Here is a 23619-nt window from a genome sequence, read left to right as displayed (position 1 = left end):
GTGATTTAGAACTGAATTCTCATTCAAAAAAAAAAAAAATAGGCTACGAAACAATCCATTATGTCCAGAGTTGGGGACATGACACGGTGTTCTGGGATAAGAGGTCGTCCTCTCAAGGAGGACACGTGACACTTCTGTAATGTCTGTGGTCCTCCACCGCTGACGTGCTTTTTTTTACACTAGAGCCTGTCTAAAGGCTGTTGGGGTTACCATGCTCCTTACAGAGACATCCCGTTCACGTCAGGACGACGACCCGAAGTAGACCCCCCTGCTGCGCACCCCGATGTGTAATGTCAAACAAATTGACAACGGAAAGACTTTCCCACCGCGGCTATCAAAGTCTCACAACAACTGAGCTCCGTCCAACTTCTCAGACTCTCTCTCACACACACGTCTGGATGGGAATAACAGCATGTCACTAACGTGGGACCTGTTCCAACACTAGCTCAAAACCAAATATATCTAAGCCCTTCCATTAAGCTGATACAAATCCTTGAGAGTTGGGAGGCCAGAACAACCTCCCACTGTACGGAGTTTGGTAACAATCCTGGAATGCACAGATGAGACTACTTGCCACTTTTTACGAGGAGCGGAGTGTAATATTGTCCGGGATATTGGACGGGCCAAGAATCGTTCAAAAAGAAGACGTGTCTGCTGTTAGTACAAGACATTGCACGCCATATGCCAGAGTGTGTATTTCACATGATGCTATATTGCAGAGCAGCTTTTAGAGTGCCTCGAAGTGTGTGTATCGATTTTTTTGTGATTGATAAGACGGATGGTGTTTGTCATGTGCACACTTACCCACGCCTGACCAAGCGCGTGCGTTTGCCATTATGGGTCACTCTTTTGAACCCTGCCCTGACCCCAGCACCGCCTGGCTCTGACTAAACTACGCCCTCGGTGCTCTCTCCCACCCGCGGTGCTCACAGATGACCAGGGGCCTGGCAGGCCAGGTTACCCTGTGCCCAGGGTCTCACCCATACCTTCTGTAGAGGAGAGACCTCGTGCCAGCCGCTAGCTAGACCCCCGTGCCAGCCAGCCGCCCTGGCAGTGCCAGACAGAGTCACACTCTGGTGACAACACCCCATACTGGAGTCTTTCACTGTGAAGAGAGAGAGAGAGAGATGGGTGAATGAGAGGTGGGGAAAGAAGGAGGGAAAGAGGACAAATGAGAGGCTGAAAGAGAACAGAAGTGGCATCTGTCCATCCTGCTATATGGCGTATGTGGGAAACCTAACTTTTCAACATTCTTTGAGGAAGTAAGCGTTTTTCCCCCAGATAGAGTAATTCTGATCCCAGAGAACATGTTTAACAAAAGTCTAACAAGGCAAACACACGGTGTCCGAAGGCTTGTTAACGGCCCCGGCTCAAACCACCTCAGAGGACACAAAGCCAACAGCTCACCCAACCACATCGAAGCGTAGAAAGATCTGTCTTTCTACTTCAGAAGAAGCTAGCACAGTACTGGCCTGAAGTTCTCTCTCTCTGAAGCACAACAGAGATCATCAGAACATGTGAGAAGGAGAAAGAGCAAGAGAGGGAGGGAGAGAAGAAAGGGATGAGCAGTAGTCCTGGGGTGGTCCTCATCCTCCACTTTCAGTGTGTGATGTGAGATCTTGTCTGGCTGTAGTTTCGGGGTCTTTGTTATAGAGGTCGACCGATTATGATTTCTCAACGCCGACACCGATTATTGGAGGACCAAAAAAACGCGATACCGATGAAATCGGCTGATTTTATATATATATATATTTGTAATAATGACAATGACAACAATACGGAATGAACACTTCTTTTTACTTAATATAATACATCAACCAAATCAATTTAGTCTCAAATAAATAAGGAAATATGTTCAATTTGGTTTAAATAATGCAAAAACAGAAGAGAGTAAAAGTGCAATACGTGCCATGTAAGAAAGCTAATGTTTAAGTTCCTTACTCAGAACATGAGAACATATGAAAGCTGGTGGTTCCTTTTAACATGAGTCTTCAATATTCCCAGTTAAGAAGTTTTAGGTTGTAGTTATTATAGGAATTATAGGACTATTTCTCTCTATACCATTTGTATTTCATATACACCTTTGACTATTCTTATAGGCACTATTTTATTGCCAGGCTAATCTCTGGAGTTGATAGGCTTGAAGTCATAAACAGCGCTGTGCTTCAGGAAAGCTTACGAGCCTGATGCTTACGAGCCTGATTCTGCCTACCAACGCTCAGTCAGACATCAAATCATAGACTTTATTATAATAAACACACAGAAAAACGAGCCTTAGGTCATTAATATGGTCAAATCCAGAAACTATAATTTCGAAAACAAAACATTTCAAAAACGGAACCATTCCGTATTTTATCGAATGGGTGGTAACCAAGTCTAAATATTGCAGTTACATTACACAACCTTCAATGTTATGTCATAATTATGTAAAATTCTGGCAAATTAATTACGGTCTTTGTTAGGAAGAAATGGTCTTCACACATTTCGCAACGAGCCAGGCGGCCCTAACTGCTGCATATACCCTGACGCGGATGCGCTTTTGTTAAATCATCTCCCGTTTGGTGAAGTAGGCTGTGATTCGATGATAAATGAACAGGCACCGCACTGATTATATGCTACGCAGGACAAGCTAGTTGAACTAGTAATATCATCAACCATGTGTAGTTAGCTAGTGATTATGTTAAGATTGATTGTTTTTTACAAGATAAGTTTAATATTAGCTAGCAACTTACCTTGGCTCCTTGCTGCTGCTCGCGTAACAGGTGGTCAGCCTGCCACGCATTCTCCTCGTAGATTGCAATGTAATCGGCATCCAAAAATGCAGATTACCGATTGTTTTGAAAAATTTTAAATCAGCCATGCCAATTAAATCGGTCGACCTCTACTTTGTTATTTAGGACTCACTCACACACTGCGAGGCCAGTTATGGAGTTCTGGACTCTGACGATCACGAGAAGAGTTGACCAACCCTACAGGAAGAGCTGCGACTGCCTCGTCATACTTAGTCTGGAATGGCCAACACTAAACCCAGGTGACTTAGCCTGCAAGACATCGCCTATACATAGAGAACCTTCCCTGGCCTTGATAGCAAAACGCTTACTGTAGCATTTCCTAGCATTTGATAGCCTAGCATAGAATTTCCTGGCCTGGCCTTGCCACATGTCCTAGTTTGACATTAGTCGAGCACTGCACAAGGCATGATTAACTCCCCATACAATTTGTGTTGGCTAGCAAGGGTGCTAAGGGGAAAGGAAAGGGACTGTGGTGAGCAAGGAAGGAAAACATCAGCCCAGTCTAGGCAAATAAAGGAAACGAGCGCACCGCTCACATCACCAGAAGACGTTTGGTCATTCCAACTCTGACCTGTTCATGCCGCCACTAGACTGTGACTGCTGCTGGCGTCACATCCACACGCACACTGATAAATGAATTAGCGCCTTCAGAGAAGGATTATGAGCGGGCGAGCCCCTTGTGCGGCAGGAAACCACAATGCCAAAGAACACACGTAAAACACTCAGTTCGCACACAAACAGGCACGCAGAATCTCCATCCACCCCGGCCATGGTTGAGCAGAGAGGGCAGGGAAGTACTTCATCAACCAAGCGACTGCATGGAAAGACACCAGTCGACCTCACACTCACGCGCCAGACAGTAGGAACATTGACAGATGTTCACGGGACGTTCCTATAAGGATAAAACTAATCGCCCGTACCGTTTCCTCTGGGACAATGAGCTTCATCTCGACCGACCTAAAGCCTACACCAAAGGGAGATAGAGGAAGGACAGAGAAAGGCAGGGGAAGAGCTGGAGGCAGAGAGCAGGCCTGTGCTTCAGAACGAGCACAGCAGCAATAATAACTAAACCACACAGCTCTATCTAGCACGGCTGTGAGGCATTTAGTATTGAAATAACATTTTTACCAGGCTTCTCATTAAAAATAAACTCATGTTTGCTTTTCTCGAGAGAGAGAGAGAGAGAGAGAGAGAGAGAGAGAGAGAGAGAGAGAGAGAGAGAGAGAGAGAGAGAGAGAGAGAGAGAGAGAGAATCTAGAGATGTGTTGCAGCTGGTGAATTCCATGGTAAACGGAATTACTCAAAAGTACGAAAATGTATGCACTCACTATTGTAAGTCACTGTGGATAAGTACATAGGCTAAATTACTAAAACGTAAATGTACGCCGAGACAAACAAAAAAGTGATTTCAACGCTTAGCAAACCATCTAACTTTGCATAAGGACGACTTCCAAACAATTTACACAGAACTGTGCAGGCGCACAGCAAAAAAATCTCTCAGTTTATGCGAACAAGCTTCCCAAAAACGTTGTGATTTTGACAACGAGGACCTTAATCGACATTCCCAGAGTCAGATGAACTCGGAGATACCATTGTTAATGTCTCTGCGTGAGGGTTGAAGGAAGTTGCTAACCAGCGTAACAGCTAACTAGCATTAGCGCAGTGATGAGAGGTCTATGGGTATCTGCAAGCATGATACTGGGCCATGGCCTCAGTGGGCTTGATCTGACTTGGGGTAAAGTCAAGGCCTTTTTACATAACAATGACTAACTATTTACACCTTCTCAAACGCCTTCTCAACAAGAACACCTTCTCAAAAAGCAACTGTTTTTGATTATGCAGGGGTTGTTGATTCTGCTCTGCGTCTAGAGCTATGGAAAATATTTCCCTAGTATTACATCATCAACTGTAAAATTGGTGTTTCAGTTGAAAAGCACCACTTGAGTTTGAAAAAAAATCTTTTGGTTATTGGACTACAGTAAGAAGTGATTTTACACCCGGTAACAGAATTACAGTAATGGCACTACATAATGGGTCCCTGGTCTGTAGTTTACAGAATTATTACTTTAAAGAAAAGCCACAATAGTGGACTTTGCGTTTAGCCTTCAAAATAAAAGTATGGCATAATTCTACTATTAATATTAATTTGCATCACTGTCAATGACATACTTTTATTTTGAAGGCAAACCGCAAATTCCACTATTGTGCCTAATCCTTATTGTGGCTGGCTTCACAACACATAACCCGGTCCGGTCGAGCATGAAGCTGGCTGGCCAGATGAAGCTAGCTGGCTGCTTATAAACGTTAGCTTTGGGCAACAGGGTTAAGTAGCTGGTTAGCTATTTATTTTCATGAACTGAAGTTCAATTTCAATAGGCAAACAACAATACTTAAAAGGATTCCTAAATCATTGCTAAGAATTAGTGGTGTGACGGACCGTAGCTGATCCGTACGGATCACCCCCCACGGTTTGGCACGCATGTGAACCACGGATCAATTGTGAAGTTTAACCATCAGTGTGAAATACAGTTTTACAGCCGCCGTTACTTTTTAAAGTAATAATTCCCTAAATCTCGATGCAGAGTTGCGGTGAAAAGATAAAGAGATGCGTGCTGTGTTTTACTCGGATACCTGAAGGCTGGTTTGATTGGAGTTGTGTGTACTGTTCACGTGAACGGGGCACGCTGAATCCCAACGAATCAATCCTGGATGCTCGCATTGCAACAAGCCGAGAAGAAAAAAAAAGAGCCGTGGAGGAGCTGAAGAACTGGAAAAGCCTCCCGCTTCATTTAAGTCTCGCGTGTGGGAGCATTTTGGCTTCCCTGTCAAATATGATGACAGAAGAAGGGTGGTGGACAACACCATTACGGTTTGCAGGCATTGTGCCACAAGAAAGCTGTATGATCATGGAAATACATCGAGCGAGGCCACACATTTAAAGCGTCATTACCCTGGTGTGTCAGGGACGGGAGCCAACTCAGCCAAGAGACAACAACTTCTCACCGCGGCATTTAAGCAGCCCTTTACTGCAGAATCAGACCGGGATAAAACCATCACCAAAATCGCTGCAGACATGAGGCAGCACTCTGTTGTGGTACACAAAGGGTGTAAAAATACGGTTCAACCACACTACGAAATCCCCTGGCGCACCCACTTCGGAATGAAGATCGTGCTAGATCTTTATGAACAGGAAAATATCAAAATTGTCAAACTATCCCAAGACATCCTCTGTGGCCCTCACCACAGACAAGTGGACCTCCAGGGCAACGGAAGGCTACGTGACTGTGACTGCTCACCACACCACAGAGGAGTGGGAGATGCGCAGTCCGGTGCTACAGACACGCCCACTCTATGAGAGTCACACAGGCATAAATCTGCCGCAGGTGCTGCTAGGTGCCGTAGAAGAGTGGAAGCTAGAGGCGCCAAATAGCAATATCCCAACCACCACAGATAATGCCAAGAACCAAGTAAATGCAGTGATAGAGGCTGGACTGGGGCCACAGATTCCTTTGCACATTTGATCAATTTAGTATCCCAAAGGGGAATCTCAGTGAACCAGATGTTCCGGAAGGTGGTTTCCCTTTTCCACCGAAGCACAACAGCCGCTCATGCGCTTAAGACCGAACAAGAAATGTTACAGCTACTGACCCACGAGCTCATACACGATGTCACAACAAGATGGAACTCCACTTATGACATGATGGAGCGCCATCTTGAGCAGCAGGCAGACATTGTCACCTTGTCTGATGATGACGTGAAAGTGGCAGAGGAGGTCCTCCAGGTGCTCAAACTCCTCAAAACAGTTACAACCCTATTGAGCACTGAAACTGCATTGTCTGTGTACCTGATCCTACCTCTGAAAACAAGGATTCTACCATCCATGGCCCCAAGCGAGGAAGACGCACCATCACTAGAGATGAAAAGGCTGCCATAAGAGAGGACCTGAGCCCCAGATACACCCCCCCCCCCCTTAAAGCACAGGAATACCTCCATAGATCGACTGCACGGGATCCAAAGGTTCGAGTCCCTGCCTGTTCGAGTCCCTGTCTCACCTAGACCCTGCCTGTACGAGCCCCTGTCTCACCTAGACCCTGCCTGTACGAGCCCCTGTCTCACCTAGACCCTGCCTGTACGAGTCCCTGTCTCACCTAGACCCTGCCTGTACGAGCACCTGTCTCACCTAGACCCTGCCCGTACGAGCACCTGTCTCACCTAGACCCTGCCTGTCCGAGTCCCTGTCGCACCTAGAACCTGCCTGTACGAGTCCCTGTCTCACCTAGACCCTGCCCGTACAAGTCCCTGTCTCACCTAGACCCTGCCTGTACGAGCCCCTGTCTCACCTAGACCCTGCCTGTACGAGTCCCTGTCTCACCTAGACCCTGCCTGTACGAGCCCCTGTCTCACCTAGACCCTGCCTGTACGAGTCCCTGTCTCACCTAGACCCTGCCCGTACAAGTCCCTGTCTCACCTAGACCCTGCCCGTACAAGTCCCTGTCTCACCTAGACCCTGCCTGTACGAGCCCCTGTCTCACCTAGACCCTGCCTGTCCGAGTCCCTGTCGCACCTAGAACCTGCCTGTATGAGTCCCTGTCTCACCTAGACCCTGCCTGTCCGAGTCCCTGTCGCACCTAGAACCTGCCTGTACGAGTCCGTCTCACCTAGACCCTGCCTGTACGAGCCCGTCTCACCTAGACCCTGCCTGTACGAGCCCGTCTCACCTAGACCCTGCCTGTACGAGCCCCTGTCTCACCTAGACCCTGCCTGTCCGAGTCCCTGTCGCACCTAGAACCTGCCTGTACGAGTCCCTGTCTCACCTAGACCCTGCCTGTACGAGCCCCTGTCTCACCTAGATCCTGCCTGTACGAGCCCCTGTCTCACCTAGACCCTGAATGTACGAGTCCCTGTCGCACCTAGATCCTGCACTACACCGGAGGACATCTCACCACTGAGACTGTGGCCACTGAAGAGAGAGAGGAAAAAGTTGACTTAATAAATTTAATAAATACACTGCAGTCTCATCTTGGTCTATGCTATTGCTATTAGAATCTTCCATTTTTGAATTGGAATAATAATAGCTTTCATTAAATGTTCTTGCCACAATTATAGTTCTATGAAATATGAAAAAAAATATTTTGTTACTTTAATAGATCAAGTCGTTTTTTTCTGCAGGGTCAAGCCACCGAGCCGACAGGAGCAGACTGAGGCATCTCCTCCTCCAAAATAGTTTGAGCTTTTCGGGGAGACCTTTGCGAGCAAGGATGCACGCAAGACGTTTGCCAACACCAAAGAGGAGGTGGCATCCTACAAGGCAGCAAGCAGCATTCCAGTGGATGGTGACATGACACTAACATGGTGGAAAAGCAATGATGCAATCCGTGACTCAAAACCACCATCCGATCTGAACCCAGAGTAGTGTGATCCATTGCACCAATAAGAATAATGAAAATGACTGCCGTTCCTACTGGTCATTGTTTTCAGGCTGGTTGTATTGGTGCTAGCTAGGTACCAAGCTAAAGCTAGCTAGCTACCCCAGACGTTGGGGTCAAACAATTGATGCTTTATTGACAACGTGGTAATGTAAAACACATTGTTTGTGGCCCGGTGTTGGTTTGCAGACTTTTCTGTACAGCTTTGACTGAGCTACTGTATCTATTTAGACACGCAAAGACCCAAATGGCGCTCCATAGTATGTATGTCGTTAAGCTAATAGCAGTGACGCTATTACGGTGCAACTCTGGTAGGGCAACATCTGAAAAATAGCGCACTTGGTAGTGTATACCGGTGCTCGACCAGTAGGCAAAAGCCAACATCACACACGACAGAGAACGGTTGATTGTCAAGGTTAATGAATTCCATTATCTTGGCTTTAATGGATTTCGTCTGGGAGTTGTCTCGTTGAAATGTTCTTAACTGTTTCAAATGACTGCTCACCTTGTTGACTGCTCGATCCACACAGCGGACAATGCGGGCTAGTTTAGGAATACTGTGTTGCACGTGCAACACAAACTTTTACGTAGCGTCATTGCGTCATGTACCTACGTTATATAGGTATGCACAGTAGCTTTGACATTGTGTTTTTAACATCAACGTTAAACTAGACATCGGGCCGATACCGACGTGGGCATTTTTAGCTAATATCGTCCGATTCCGATATGTTCACCGATATATCGTGCATCCCTAGATTTTTGGTAGCGTTACAAGGCAATGTTTCTTAAACTTTCTCCAAATAAGGTGTGACTATTAGTTGGCAGGGGTATTTACTTCAACATTACTGTGACTTCCTGGTAGATGTTTTCTGAGACCTCTTTTCAATCCGTTTGACCAGAAATCAAAGCTATTAGTTATGGACACCTTTTGAGAGGGAAAATGGTATCTATGCCTTCATTTCCCCCCAAAAAGAGAGACTCTTAACTTCATTTGACACCCAATTTGATATGCTCATATAAACCTCACCTTGGTGCTCATGGGTCTTTTTACATGGAAATGACCAGCTGTTGGTTTTGGCGCGAGTTGAAATGCCCAATGGAAGCACCGTGGTTCTGACAAACTCACTCACACCTAATCCTTTGTTTTAAACCCAAACAACAATGGCATCTGGATGAAAGACTGTAAGACGTGCCAAATCCCGGTTTTAACCCAGCAGGTGCCAGACTCAGCTGAGATAACCGATGCAGAGAAAAGGGAGAGGCAAATACAATACACTAACAACCGAGAGCTCACCGCACCATACCCCATGGCCAAGGTCCTTCAACACTGGATTACCAGCTGAATGGAATGAGAACAGGAAAAACATCCATGCAGTGTTTCACTACGTTCCAGGTAGCTAGAACACATTAGGGAACATTTACCCAAGGATAAAGCAACACGGGGGGGAATTGGTGAATGATTTCACCACACAAAGATATGCTTTGAGATGTGTGAACCGAAGCGAGCTGTTGTTGTGTCTACATGTGTCAAACACAGTCTACTGACAGCGAGCATACGGGGAAATCTCCCAAAATATGCAGTGTTCTCTCAGCTATTCAGCCACAATCATTATTGTGAGTACACTGTCATTGTGGATTTGTGTGAGAGAAAGTTGAGACAGATATTTTGGTTTTTCCATTGAGACCACCACACACCAGTGTTTTACCTTATTGTAAGCTCTGGGGTCAATGTATACATCAGGAGTGTCACGCTAAAGACATGTGGCAAGCAGAATCAACAACCTCCGCATCGTTCAAGAAGGTATTAACGTTCACAGTTACGCTACAGCCACCGGGCACGTCCCGTAACGCACTCGCGCTGCGTCGCGTCCAATGGCAGTGGCCATGCTCAAGAATCACAGAGGTTCAATTCTCGATGGACGACGTGCACACTCCGTCTTTGTTGTACATGGCCTGGCCTATACACCACGGGTTGTTTTATCATTTATGAAATCAAGACGCTACTACTAGCAAACTAGCTATATCGACGAGCTAAGTTCACAATGTAAACAAGAGCAACTTGTGAAATCAGAGTAGAATTGAATACAACCACTAGCAACAATTGAATGAGTACCCGCAGAAAAAACTGGACCAAAGTTAATGTACTTACGCATTATTGATGAATAAGCTACAGTACAAGTAGGCTAAAATAGAATAAAAGATGCTGTTCCACTCTCAAAAACACACCCCTGTAAAACAGCACATTGCGGAGCAATACAGTGGAGCTGAAGCGTTCGCCGTTATGTAAATGCACGCTGAAAAGTGCCTTGGCTCCAAGGTAGAGCAGGGCCGCTGGACCAATGGCCCGAACAGACAAAAGTCTGAGCCATTTGGGTAAAACAATGGGGTACATTTCTCAATGCAAATGCACCGAAAGAGAACGCCCCAAGGACATCCGACACGTTTCTTGAATGCAAATCATGAAAGGGTTTCACACTGTGAGCAATAGAAAGAGAGGTCGAGACACAGGTGGGAGGAGAGACAGCAAGCCTGTGCTTCCATTCTGATGAGGCAGGAAACGTAAATGACAGCTAGCCTCTCATGTTGGAATACTCCATATGGCTTTTCCCCCCCTCACACTGCAAGGAACCAAAACACTAGGATAGAGGCCTCATTAAAAACACAAAAGAGACACACGCATGCACACTTTACAGCCCACCTGCATTTCCACAGTGTTCGGCATCTTTCTCCAAGCCTCCTTTACACACACACACACACACACACACACACACACACACACACACACACCATCTCCTTTCAGCAGACGCCAGGGACCAGGAACTCACACAAGTTGTCCCCAAGGCTCTGCTAGAGGCGCGTTGGTACAGGACCAGCCAGCCAACCCGCCTTGGCACAGACAAAACACCTCAATTACCTCGACTAACCGGTGCCCCCGCACACTGACTCTTTACCGGTACCCCCTGTATATAGCCTCGCTGTTCTTATTTTACTACTGCTCTTTAATTATTTGTTACTTTTATTTCTTTAGAGATATACAGTGGGGAGAACAATTATTTGATACACTGCCGATTTTGCAGGTTTTCCTACTTACAAAGCATGTAGAGGATCTGAATTTTTTTATCATAGGTACACTTCAACTGTGAGAGATGGAATCTAAAACAAAAATCCAGAAAATCACATTGTATGATTTTTAAGTAATTAATTTGCATTTTATTGCATGACATAAGTAGTAAGAATTCTGCCAGTTTACCACAGCCTGGTGCTTAAAGACATCTTTTATTATTATTATTTTTTAAACAATATCCCAAGTATAAATAGAGTAAGGTACACACATTAAAAGGGTAAAAACAAACAACTGGGCATTCAAGGAGATCGTCTGATCGGGAATCTGTGATGGTATCACCCCCCCCCCTTGCTTGAGGGACAAAATAGGAAATGCCCCCCAACCATGTGTTTTGAGGATACCTGGACCACCTACTGAGATGTGCCTTTTGTTAAGTAAATCAGGTGATAAATGTGCTGAAAAGGAGACTGTAGGTGGGGGGGGGGGGACTATAAATCATAGGGCTGGGCGGTATGACCACACTTTCACCAAGACAGGCACATCTCCGCCAAATCTCTTTTCTGCATCTAAATAAATCACACCTCTTACTCGTCGGGTCATAAACTTACACACACACGCACACACACACACACACACACACACACACACAGAGAGAGAAAGAGAAAGTCTCAACCCAGCAGATCGTAATGGGACACAAAGCGGCCAGCCCATACAGCCCAACCCATACGAGCTGTATTCTTCTGACAGCCATGTAATGTTGACATAGTAGCAGGAGGAAATGTACAGCCTGACGTTGAGCAGCGGGCCCGTTTTGCCATACCCAACCAGCCAGTGAGTCAGTCCAGATAACATGACCCAGTCCTCGGCAGACAGAGCTCTGAGCTTAGAGACACTGATAGCCAAACACAGCTGCTGCTGCGTGTGCGTGTGTGTGTCTCCCTCACACCTGGTCTCCCCTCTCACTCAAAGCACCCAACACTACTCTATTACCCTTTTCAGAAAGAAGATGTGGTATATTACCTGTAAATAAATCAATCAATAAAATGGGCATGTTTATATGACCCCCTTTTAAACAGCTGGTTATTTACCACTTTCTTGTGTGTGTACCCCCATCTATACATATCAGTGGGTAATTGACACATTGGGAGGGGTGGCAGGTGTTAAACCAGTGGGACTGTTTGCATTTTAAATTAGGAAGGTGTTAAACAATTGAAGTGTTCATTAATTCACTGTATAGAAGCGAGAACCATTCAGAACCCGATTCCTGTATTTTGGATACAGGGTGTGAAAATGCAGGAATCATTAACTATTTTAGAACCCTACCCCTTTATAACAAATAGCAGGTCAAAAGTTGCAGGCATGGTAAATTAGTGTAAACTTTGTCTGTGTATGAAAGTGGTCTCTGAATCAGTGAGCTATTCCCCCACCCCTCTCTCTCTCTCCTTTCTAAAAAAATAAAGACCACCACTCCTTTTATCCTTTCATCTGCCAAACAACATTGTGTTACAGCGAGACAAGTGGTCAGAGTTCAGCCAGGGTCACTTCCTATTTAAAGATCCTCTTTGAAGAGGTAGGGTTTCAGATGTTTTCGGAAGACGGACAGGGACTCCGCTGTCCGAGCTTCAGGGGGAAGCTGCTTCTACCAATGAGGTTCCAGGACAGAGAAGAGCTTGGACTGGGCTGAGCGGGAGCTGCCCTCCTGTAGGGGTGGGAGGGCCAAGAGACCCGAGGTGGCAGAACAGCGTACTCTGGTTGGGGTGTAGGGTTTGAGCGTAGCCTGAAGCTAGGGAGAGGCAGTTCCTCTTCATGCTCCGTAAGAAAGTACCATGGTCTCACAGTGGATGTGAGCTTCCACTGGAAGGAAGCCAGTGGTGGGTGCGGAGGAGCAGGGTAACGTGGGAGAATTTGGAAAGGATGAACACCAGGCGGGCTGCAGCGTTCTGGGTAAGTTGCAGGGGTTTGATGGCACAAGCGGGGAGCCCAGCCAACAGCGAGTTGCGGTAGTCCAGGCGGGAGATGACAAGGGCCTGGATTAGGACCTGCGCAACCAAGTCCAAACATCTCCTTTACTTCCCGTTTGCTGCTCATCAGCATGGCCTGAACACCATCCAAGTCACTTCCACTATAAAACACAGTGGGCCCGAGGACATTGGAAAAAAACACTGTCAAAAATCAGTTATGCCAAGATGGCAAGAACCAGTGTCTGGAATGCGTTTCATAAGACACTCGTTCTGCAACACCTTGCTACTCGCCAGCATTATCAACTAACAAACAAAACGCAGCATGTCGTGTTCATCCCATGTTTCATGAGCTGAAATTAAATCCCAGAAATGCTCTATACGCATCTCTTTACATCCCCGTTAGTGAGCCTCTCTCACATGCCAAGATAATCCATCCACCTGAGAGAATGACATATCAAGGGAGCAAAATAAACACAAAGATCATTACACAGGTGCAGCTTGTGCTGGCTACTAAAATGTGCTGTTTAAATCACAACACACTGTCAAGTTGATGTGAGTGAGCAAGTGGCACGCTGACTGCAGGAATGCTCACCAGAGCTGTTGCCAGAGAACTATATGTTCATTTCTTTATGGTAATAAGCTGCCGCCATCGTTTTAGAGAATTTGGCAGTAAGTCCAACGGGTCCTCACAACCGCCAAGTGTAACCACGACAGCCCAGGACCTCCACATCCGGCATCTTCACCTTTGAGAGTCAGACCAGCCACCCGGACCAGCTGATGAAACTGTGGGTTTTGCACAACCGACGAATTCCTACACAAACTGTCAGAAACCGTCTCAGGGAAGCTCATCGGCGTGCTCGTCGTCCTCACCAGGGTCTTGACCCGACTACAGTTTGGCGTCGTGACCGACTTCAGTGGCCAAATGCTCACATTCGTTGACCACTTAAGTGTGCTCTTCACGGATTAATCCCGGTTTCAACTGTCCCGGGCAGATGGCAGACAACGTGTATGGCTTCGTGTGGGCGAGCAAGTTGCTGATGTCAACGTTGTGAACAGAGTGCCCCATGGTGCGTGGGGTTATGGTATGGGAAGGCATAAGCTACAGACAACGAAAACAATTGCATTTGATCAATGGCGACTTGAATGCAGAGATACCGTGATGGGATCCTGAGGCCAATTGTCATGCCATTTATCCGGCACCATCATCTCATGTTTCAGCATGAAAATGCACGGCCCCATGTCGCAAGGATCTGTACACAATTCCTGGAAGCTGAAACGGTCCCACTTCTTCCATGGCCTGCATACTCAGAGATATCACCCATTGAGCGTGTTTGGGAAGTAGTGGGACAACATTCCACAGGCCACAATCAACAGCCTGATCAACTCAATGCGAAGGAGATGTGCAGCGCACTGCACAAGGAAAATGGTGGTCAGACCAGATACGGACTGATTTTCTGACCCACACTCCTAATTTTTTTTTTTTTAATGCATGTGACCAACATAAGCATATCTGTATTCTGAGTCATGTGAAATCCATAGATTAAGGCCCTAATTCATTTATTTCAATTGACTTATTTCCTTATATGAACTGTAACTCAGTAAAACCGTTGAAATTCTTGCGTTTATATTTTCTGGGTCAGTGTATCTAGCTACCGTAACCAACCCCAAGCACAGTCTCACGTTTGACAGCCCGCAGAACTTCTGATGTCATAAATATCCCGCCCATCTGATTGTTGAACAACTTTACGGAAGCCTATTTTCACTGGAGTAGCTATTTTCCGATCAATGTGTGCATTGCACATCAAGGTTACTACCAAAGATGCATTGTGTTGTCTGGGGGATTCATTTCTGCATGGTATGCTGGGGTTTCTGCTCATTTACCATTCAATTAGTCTTCTTAAGGAGAGGACTCAGCCACGCAACGCGAACTCGCCCAGTCTTCTCCCAGAAAACACAGTGCCACCAAGTGTTAATAAGAAAAAGGGGACATGAATTGTTGTCATAATTGTAATTCAAACCCTCAAGTCATGACAGACACTTACAAATTACGTCTTGGACGAGACTGACATTAATACAAAAATGATCCCATTTACACTTTGTAGTCCATTTTGACTCTAGAATTAACATTTCTGACTCATTATCAATGCCACATAGGCCATTTAAAAAGCAGAGAAGTTGGTTTTATGGGGCAGTTTAAATATAAGACAACCTTTTTTCTACCTTTCGTTGTGCCTGCCAACGTGACATTCTTGCGGTGCAGCTCCAAACTTACCATAAACATCAGTAGCCACTGACTAGCCAGTAAGCTTGCAAACTATTCAACAACGCAAGGGGCGTTTCCTCTAGAGGTCGACCGATTAATCGGAATGGCCGAATAATCAGGGCCGATTTCGGGTTATCATAACAATCGGAAATCGGTATTTTTGGACGCCGATTTTGCCGTTTAAAAAAAATATATATATATATATATAATTACAACTTTATTTAACTAGGCAAGTCAGTTAAGAACAAATGTTATTTTCAATGACGGCCTAGGAACGGTGGGTTAACTGCCTTGTTCAGGGGCAGAACGACAGATTTGTACCTTGTCAGCTGAGGGATTCGATCTTTGTGAAAAAGGACTGTCGTTGCTCCAACGTGTGCCTAACCATAAACATCAATGCCTTTCTTAAAATCAATACACAGAAGTATATATTTTTAAACCTGCACATTTAGCTATACTTAGCTAAAAGAAAGGTTAGCAGGTCATTAATATGGTCGAATTTGGAAATAGGCACTGCAATTTCAGGTAAAACTCAATAAAACAAGTTTAAAATATTGTGAAAAGGTCTATGCATTACAGCTGTTTGAAAAGAATTGCTCCATTAGTATTTTGTGCTTCATGAACGTTGAGCTATCGGGCTAACTGTCGGGCAAGTGGCATGCGACCTCCGGAGGTAGCGTTTGAGGCTTCGAAAATACGCAAGTTCACATTACATCTCTCGATATCTCCTTAAATTCATGAGAACAGAGCCAAAGCTAGCGACTGAAAACCAAACTTGGTCCCGTAACAGTAGGAGCTCCAACTCTCCCCTCATTGGGAATGCAAAGCCTCCTGAAGAAGGGTGAGAAGAGAACAGAAGAGGGGGGGGGGGGGAATTCTCAAGAGCTAACAAACGTACAGGGGGTGCAGGAGGAGGGAGGGTAGCCATTGATCTCCCTACTTCCCTCAACAGTGTGGCTGCTCCTCCCCATCCCCCATTCCTTATTCTTTACCCCTTTCTTTTTTGGGGGGGGGGGGGGGGGGTTCAGTTCATTTCAGCCGAGCCCATTGTGGCGAGTGAAGGGGTGGTATGGAGAGGTCTCTGCCCCTGCTATACTGGGTCATGCGTGCCGGATCTACACACACCCGGATCTACACCCCCCCCCCCCCCTCCCTCCCTCCCCGAGACACACACACACAAAGACAGGCTACCATAAAGCTCATTTTCTGAGAGAGAGAGATTGAGAGGAGTGTGTTAGGCTAACTGGATTGTGCCATTTCTTGCTACTGGCCACCTTAATTTCCGTTTCTGGGCCTAACTAACTGATCACCTGACGCTCGAAGGGAACATAGCTTTGATGGAACTGATTAAAATAAAAGGTCTGGAAATTCAGGAATGTGAGGAGGCCAAAGCGGGTTTTCTATGAGTAAAGAAAAACAGAAATATAGCACAATGTTTTGGTCCATTTAAGTGAGGCAGTTGCAGAGGAACATTCCCTCCTGATTCTTAACTCCAGCATGGCACCCCAGGGGAAGGTTTGTACGAGATACCAGGAAGGTGGGAGAGAGGAGGGGGAGGGGGATAAGAGCAAAAACAGAAGAGGTAGTAGCGAGCTAACTTTTAAAACATTAAAAGACGATTTGGTCAGAGAAAACACAAAAAATTATATACTTTTACAAAAAAAGGTATGTGGGAATCCCATCAGATAAATGATCTAGTCTACCACGCTATAGCGTACCAACTGATTTAAACCCAGCAGCTGGCCCAGACCAGTCAACTCAGGCGGGAAGGAAAGGAGATCAACTCTGTGGTCATACTGTAACTCACTCCTTTTGTCCAGACCAGATGAGAGAACGTCCCAAAATGGCGCCCTATTCCCTTTATAGTGCACTACTTTTTGAAAAGGGCCCACAGGGGCCGATATAGTGTGACATTTGGAAAACAGACTTATTCTAGAGACTGAACCATCAATCCTTCATCTCGAACAATGCTGTTCACCATTTTATTCATTCCTGGCCTTGGCGAGGGGGGATGGGGGGTTAAAAGGGGCTGAAACAAGGGGATTGAGTATCTCACTGCCTGGAGCAAAAGGCTGAAACACAAGCAACTCACGTGGATTGAAAATGTTGCCATGGCTCCTGCAAAATTGGAAGCGAAGGAGCATAAAGCTTCAGAACTGAGCTATTTCACAAGTTTCTTATTGACAACCAAACATTTTCACAACCACATTAAAATTGCTCCAATAAGTAAACAAGACCGGTCCCTGGTCCCAAAACCTTGCCTATGAACAAATGCAATGTGGAATCGTAAACAACTTGCTTAAACGTAAAAAAAAAAAAAAAATGGAATATGAAGGAAGACTTCTGTACAATGACAGAGAGCCCATAAACCGAAAAGGAAGATCACCCAGTAACAACGATCTAGATCTTTTGAACAAACAGAACACAGCTTTTAAGAGGCGAGGTCAGTGGGAGTTCAGGCATTGGAACAAAGGAGTAGCAGCTCACTCTGTCAGAGAAACATGTGCAAGGGAGTAAAGTAGGGGGGGGGCAACAGCCGGAGGCCCCACCACAGAGACCCAGCCACTCTACCCCAGCACGGCTATGAGTGATGGATGTGAAAGCCAGAGTCGGTAACCGCCACAGGATCAGGCAATACTGATGGAGATGAAGCCATCTTTCTGAGTGAACTTGTAGCCTAGCACTGGGTTATAGCCTAGCACTGGGTTATAGCCTAGCACTGGGTTGTAGCCAAGCACTGGGTTGTAGCCTAGCACTGGGTTGTAGCCTAGCACTGGGTTGTAGCCTAGCACTGGGTTGTAGCCTAGCACTGGGTTATAGCCTAGCACTGGGTTATAGCCTAGCACTGGGTTATAGCCTAGCACTGAGTTATAGCCTAGCACTGGGCTATAGCCTAGCACTGGGCTATAGCCTAGCACTGGGTTGTGTACCTCCGAAAGGGTCAATAGCAACCTAACCTATTACAAGAGGAGCATAGCCAGCTTTGAAGCTGCTCTGCAGAGAAACATCAGGAATTATGAATATTTCGGTGCCTTTTATAGTTTGTCTTTTGGGAGAGAGTGAGAGATAGGATGTGTCTAATAATGCATTCCCTAAGGTCTGCTTAGGATGCTAGGCCTAACTGGAACTAAAGCCTATACTGTAGGCCTGAGTCTGTGTTTTTTATTGATTTAATTGTTTAACCTTATTTAACTAGGCAAGTCAGTTAAGAACAAATTCTTATTTACAATGATGGCCTAGGAACAGTGGGTTAACTGCCTTGTTCAGGGGCAGAACGACAGATTTTATAACCTTGTCAGCTCGGTGAATCGATCTTGCAACCTTTCGGGTACTAGTCCAATGCTCTAACCACTAGGCTACCTGCCGGTGTGTCGCAACAGCTGAGAGATAATACACCCACTAGATCAGTGGCCACCAACCTTTACTGAGTCAACATCACCTAGCAATCAGAGATGTTCTGCTCAGATTTTTTTATTATTTTTAAACATGACTTTTTTTTTCCTATTAAAAAATGTTCTGTAGGAATGAGGTTTGGGCACTAGGCCTAATACATTACCACAGCATATCGGCTATATGCTTGGCCCGCCAATATTGTTAAGACCATATCATATTTCAAAACTTGAGCTTTGATAACAAAGTAGATCAGTTCGTGTAGCACTTGCGAGGCACAGCTGAACACAAATGTAAATAATTTGCTTTTTTATTTTACTGGATCAAATCATGTCCGTGATCTTCGGGCCAGAGTTCTAGAAATATGCCTGAGTTCCCAGTTGCTTTGAACAACGCATTAGTCTGAGCGGGGGGAGGCAGAGAGCAGCAGAGGGTCTCGCTCTCACGGTCCCTGCTCTCTCCTTTCCTCCTGCGAGACTGACCAGAGAGGGGACATTGTCCTCCACCTGATGCCGAAACTCAATTCACACTGCATCCGCCTGAGGCACAAATTCATGTTGTTCCTATGACGAGAGAAGTTAAATATTCCTTAATATTAAAATAGACACGATGAGCTGCTAATAATAAAAACGCAGGCCTATCCATACACTTGGCTACTCGTTCATTCCAGCTGCAGCGCGAGTGGAAGTAGGGAGAATTGCGTTTTATGTTTAGTAAAAGTGTTGAATAAAAACCGTGTTGACAGTGCTGAATAAAATCTTCAACATGAACTCACTCTAAGACTTTCTTTGACAGACTCTCATCGTTTTTAAAAAGTTATGATATGTCAAGTAGGCTAGTATCAAACTTAGCTGGAGCCGGGGAAGCTGTAGGCATGGTGATTTGAGCTATCCGATTTAGCCACAGCCAGGTAGCAGGAGTTTGCAAATGACATGGTTCAAAATGGGAACACTTTGCCTATCCAGCCGCGCGGGGCTTCTGAATCAAGTGCACCTACAGCCAACGGCGCAACAAAAAAAACTTTTTTTTTTTTAAAGGGAGCACAAGCTTTTCTACAGAAATGTTTTGGCGACTGACGAGGAATGCTTTGAAGATCGACCAGTCGATCGCCCGGTTGGTGATCACTGCACTAGTGTATAAAAATTTCAACCACAACATCTGTTTGTTTAACTTTAGATTTTAAAACCAGCTAAAAATTGGGTCAACATTTATTCATTCAAAATTATAACAATTTCTACCACCAATGCCTTAAAAACGCTTGCAGAGGTAGGGCTACTCACTCATCACCAAAGCTCCTCTCCACAGAAGCACTTGATTATCTACGCATTAAGTTACAAACACGATTGAGAACATAGGGTTGTCTGTGCTACCAGGCTCCCCTTGATAATTGAATAACTCACTGACAGATTGCATCAATTTGACCCATTGACTCAAAAGACCATGACAGGGCAGTGGCACACATCAAATTACAAACAAGACCAGGGTTTGGGGATGGGGTTTGGTTGGTGTTGCATTACTCCACAGATTTGGAGGTTAAGAGGACAAAGTGAGGTTTTTGGTTCATTAAAGAGCAGCAAAAAGGGACTGGCCTAAACCTCTGTTAGAAACCACACCATGAGCACAGGAATTTTGTCAGGTTTATCAGATTATATTGTGAATCTTGTCTTTTTTCCCCCTGTGATATTCCCCCTGGCTTCGCCATGGCTCGAGCACCTCATCCTGACCACAGCATATGGAAAATCCCAGGTAGCATTACTAGAGACCGTTCTACGCACCTGGAGCAACAGGCCCGGGACAGACCGTGTCTGACTGAGCAGCAACACACAGGTGTCAGGGCAGAGCGCTACCATCCCATAGCCACATCTCGGGAGTTATTTACACGGGCAGATTACTGTTTTGACTGGATTCACATCACCTAGCTGTGTGGTCAAAGAGGTCTGACCAAACACAGATTTATATCAAAGCAACACCTGAATTAAATGAGAAATGAGCTAAAATGCCAAGTTATATTATTTTACAAGCTGTAAAAAAAAATCTGAGTCAACCTAGAATGTTGCGTTTTTTATAAAAAAAAATTTGCAAGGGAAACGATGAAAATACATTTTGGCATGAAATGTTTGTGGGATAAATCAGAAACAAACAGACCTCAGCCTCAAACCAGAAGACAGAATATGAGCTTTCATTCAGTCCACTCATTAGAAGTACACCACAGCAAAGGCAGGAGTATTTAAAGACATCAAAAGTAAAATAAAATGGATAATGTGATAGTGAGGCCAATATGAAAGAGAGAGATAGAGAGAGAGAGAGAAAAAGAGAGAGAGAGACAGAGAGAGAGAAAAAGAGAGAGAGAGAGAAACAGAGTGAACAAAACAAAAACAGATAGAATGAGAGAGAGAGAAATCGTGAGAAAGGAGGCTCTGGGGATCAGAGCAGGCCTGAAAGCTGGGTCTCAGTAGTAGGATGAAGAGCAGTGGGGAGATGAAACACAATTTGGGCCGGGCCCCCTACTGACCAGAACTATGGGGCCTGCCTCTGAAGTAACCCCCTGCATCACCACCGTCACCACATGTCTCACAGCCACCACTGTAGTATAGTCGGTTAGCCATTTGTTGATCAAGAGACACTACCTTCAAAATTAACAATACAAAACAAGGTTTCCCATTACAGAAGTAGTCTGGGTTATATTTCAAATAACACATTCATTTTCTGGGATATTTAGAAATGTTTATAAAAAATTAAGTATCAATCTGTAATGGCATGCTATTGTGTACAATACACTTTGTATTTACACAATAACTACACAGTCCACAAAAGGAAGCAAAATTCAGGTAGCCTAGTAATTTCAATCCATCTATAATTCGAATGTACAACTATCAAATAAACAACCCATCTAATTACTGGTGTTCTCACCATAGCCTACCATCGGGCAAAGATAAATTAAGTATAGGCTGAACAATTCGTTTAAAAAAAAGAAAAATCCGGCTAAAATATATTGGGGTTTTTTCAAATTAATTGCATATCGAATGAATTCATATGTAGCAGTGTCATACTATTCATTAGAATAGGAGCCGTGGTGACAGGAGGGGGAATGTGAACCCAGTGTTTGAAGTTCAAAGAAACCCTCTTCCTCCCCTCACACACCAATTTGAGTGTTTTATGCTATAGGCCGCCAAAAACATTTGTCATGTCAATAACAAGGTTCTGAGAAGATAATGCGGCTAATCAACGTTGAAATCCTGCCAGCAAACCACGTTATCAGAAGAATCGATCCTCTGACCCCTTCAATTAATCCTTCCTGTAAGCGACAAAGGTCCAGATAATGTGTCCCAAAACCAACTACTTCAAGGTGCTGTTCCTGTTGTTACACAGCAACACTGTCAATATCCTTCAAAGAGAAAAGCCTTTCAGAATGGTTGCTACTGAGCCATTCAAAGGGCAAATATACCGCCAGCTAAGAAAGAACGCGGCTGTAATAGTTTTGACGGTACATGAATTACATTTCTGACAACAAAGTTACAATAGCGTAGCAACTAAAGATAATGCAAAATAATTCGCCGATTGTAGATTGCAAATGAACCGATTCATGATACAATGCGCAATGAGGACCACATACTTTTTTATATATACATACTATATAACATATATATATGTTGTCGAATTATTTATTTTTTTGTTTGTCGAATGTTGACAGAAATCGAAACAGAAAATTGGGGTTACCTGCATGGTGAAGACTCCAAGCTCCTGCGAGGACAGTTTTTTCATTTGTACGGCTAAAACTTGTGCCTCCTCCAAGATCGAAAACTCCGTTTCAGCGCCACAAAATCCACAACATAGAAGCGACAATACTGCCACAGAGCTCCAAAAAACAGCCATGAAGTTACACCAGTGGAGTCTCGAGTTCTTATTCCAAACCGTGGATGGAATTCGTGTTAAAATCACGGATCCTTCTCCCCCTACTCGCCTCGCCATATGATGGCTGGTGTAGTAGTCGAATAGGAAACTGGAAATTCGCTTCGCAGCCCTGAGGAAAAACTTCAAGGGAACTATTTCACAACTTCGTAGCTATATACCTGGCCTTAATTTCAAGACGAAATTCCTCGACTTTAAACGACGACATCAATTCATATTTTGGAAATCCACGAAGGTAGGAGAATACAATCCATAAAAGCGCTGATAGATGTGCATTTCTGTCCATAGATCCTGCTCACTCCGCACCAACTCCAGTAAAGCGTAAGCCCCAGAATCACAATGGGGGTGAAAGTAGGAGTACGGGAGCAAAACAACGGCATGGCGCTTGAGTTGGGAATGGATTGGGATTGTATTTGGAGAATCTCCCAAAAACAATATGCTGGACATATGATCTACCAATAGCTGCTGTACATCTGTAGAATCAACGTAGTATTTTATTAAACAACAAACCACAGTATAGACAAACACTGTGGAATATCGTTTTAATTGAAATGTTCATCAAGTAAATAGAAATTACATAGGGCTAAAGCACTTTTTTTTAGTGTAGTCTTTTGACGGCAGAAAAATAAGAATCTCTAAAGTCGTCCCAGGTGAGGGAGGACCAACTGGCTGCGCAGGAGCCTTACCTAGTCGGCCTGGAACTCACCAAAAGGCTCCATTTCTCATTTGTGAAATTGAAACTAGCTAGTAAAACCAGGACCGGAGTCTCCCATAGAACATACTGTCTTCAGTGTCCATAATGTAATTCACAGAA

General features: G+C 44.9%; 1 protein-coding gene across 1 annotated transcript in view; it reads right to left on the bottom strand.

Moving 5' to 3' along the window:
• The window catches only part of LOC135556178 (VWFA and cache domain-containing protein 1-like), an 83783-nt gene extending 60648 nt beyond the window's left edge, over nucleotides 1-23135 (bottom strand). The window contains exon 1 of the mRNA XM_064989163.1: nucleotides 22614-23135. Coding sequence (XP_064845235.1) covers nucleotides 22614-22865 — 252 coding nt within the window. The 5' untranslated portion in view covers nucleotides 22866-23135. The remainder of the gene's footprint in view (nucleotides 1-22613) is intronic.
• Nucleotides 23136-23619: the final 484 nt, after the last annotated feature.

The sequence above is a fragment of the Oncorhynchus masou genome, chromosome 15 (assembly GCF_036934945.1).
Source record: "Oncorhynchus masou masou isolate Uvic2021 chromosome 15, UVic_Omas_1.1, whole genome shotgun sequence".
Lineage (NCBI taxonomy): Eukaryota > Metazoa > Chordata > Actinopteri > Salmoniformes > Salmonidae > Oncorhynchus > Oncorhynchus masou.
Note: the sequence above shows the minus strand (reverse complement) of the source record. Positions and strands in the feature narration are given on the sequence as shown.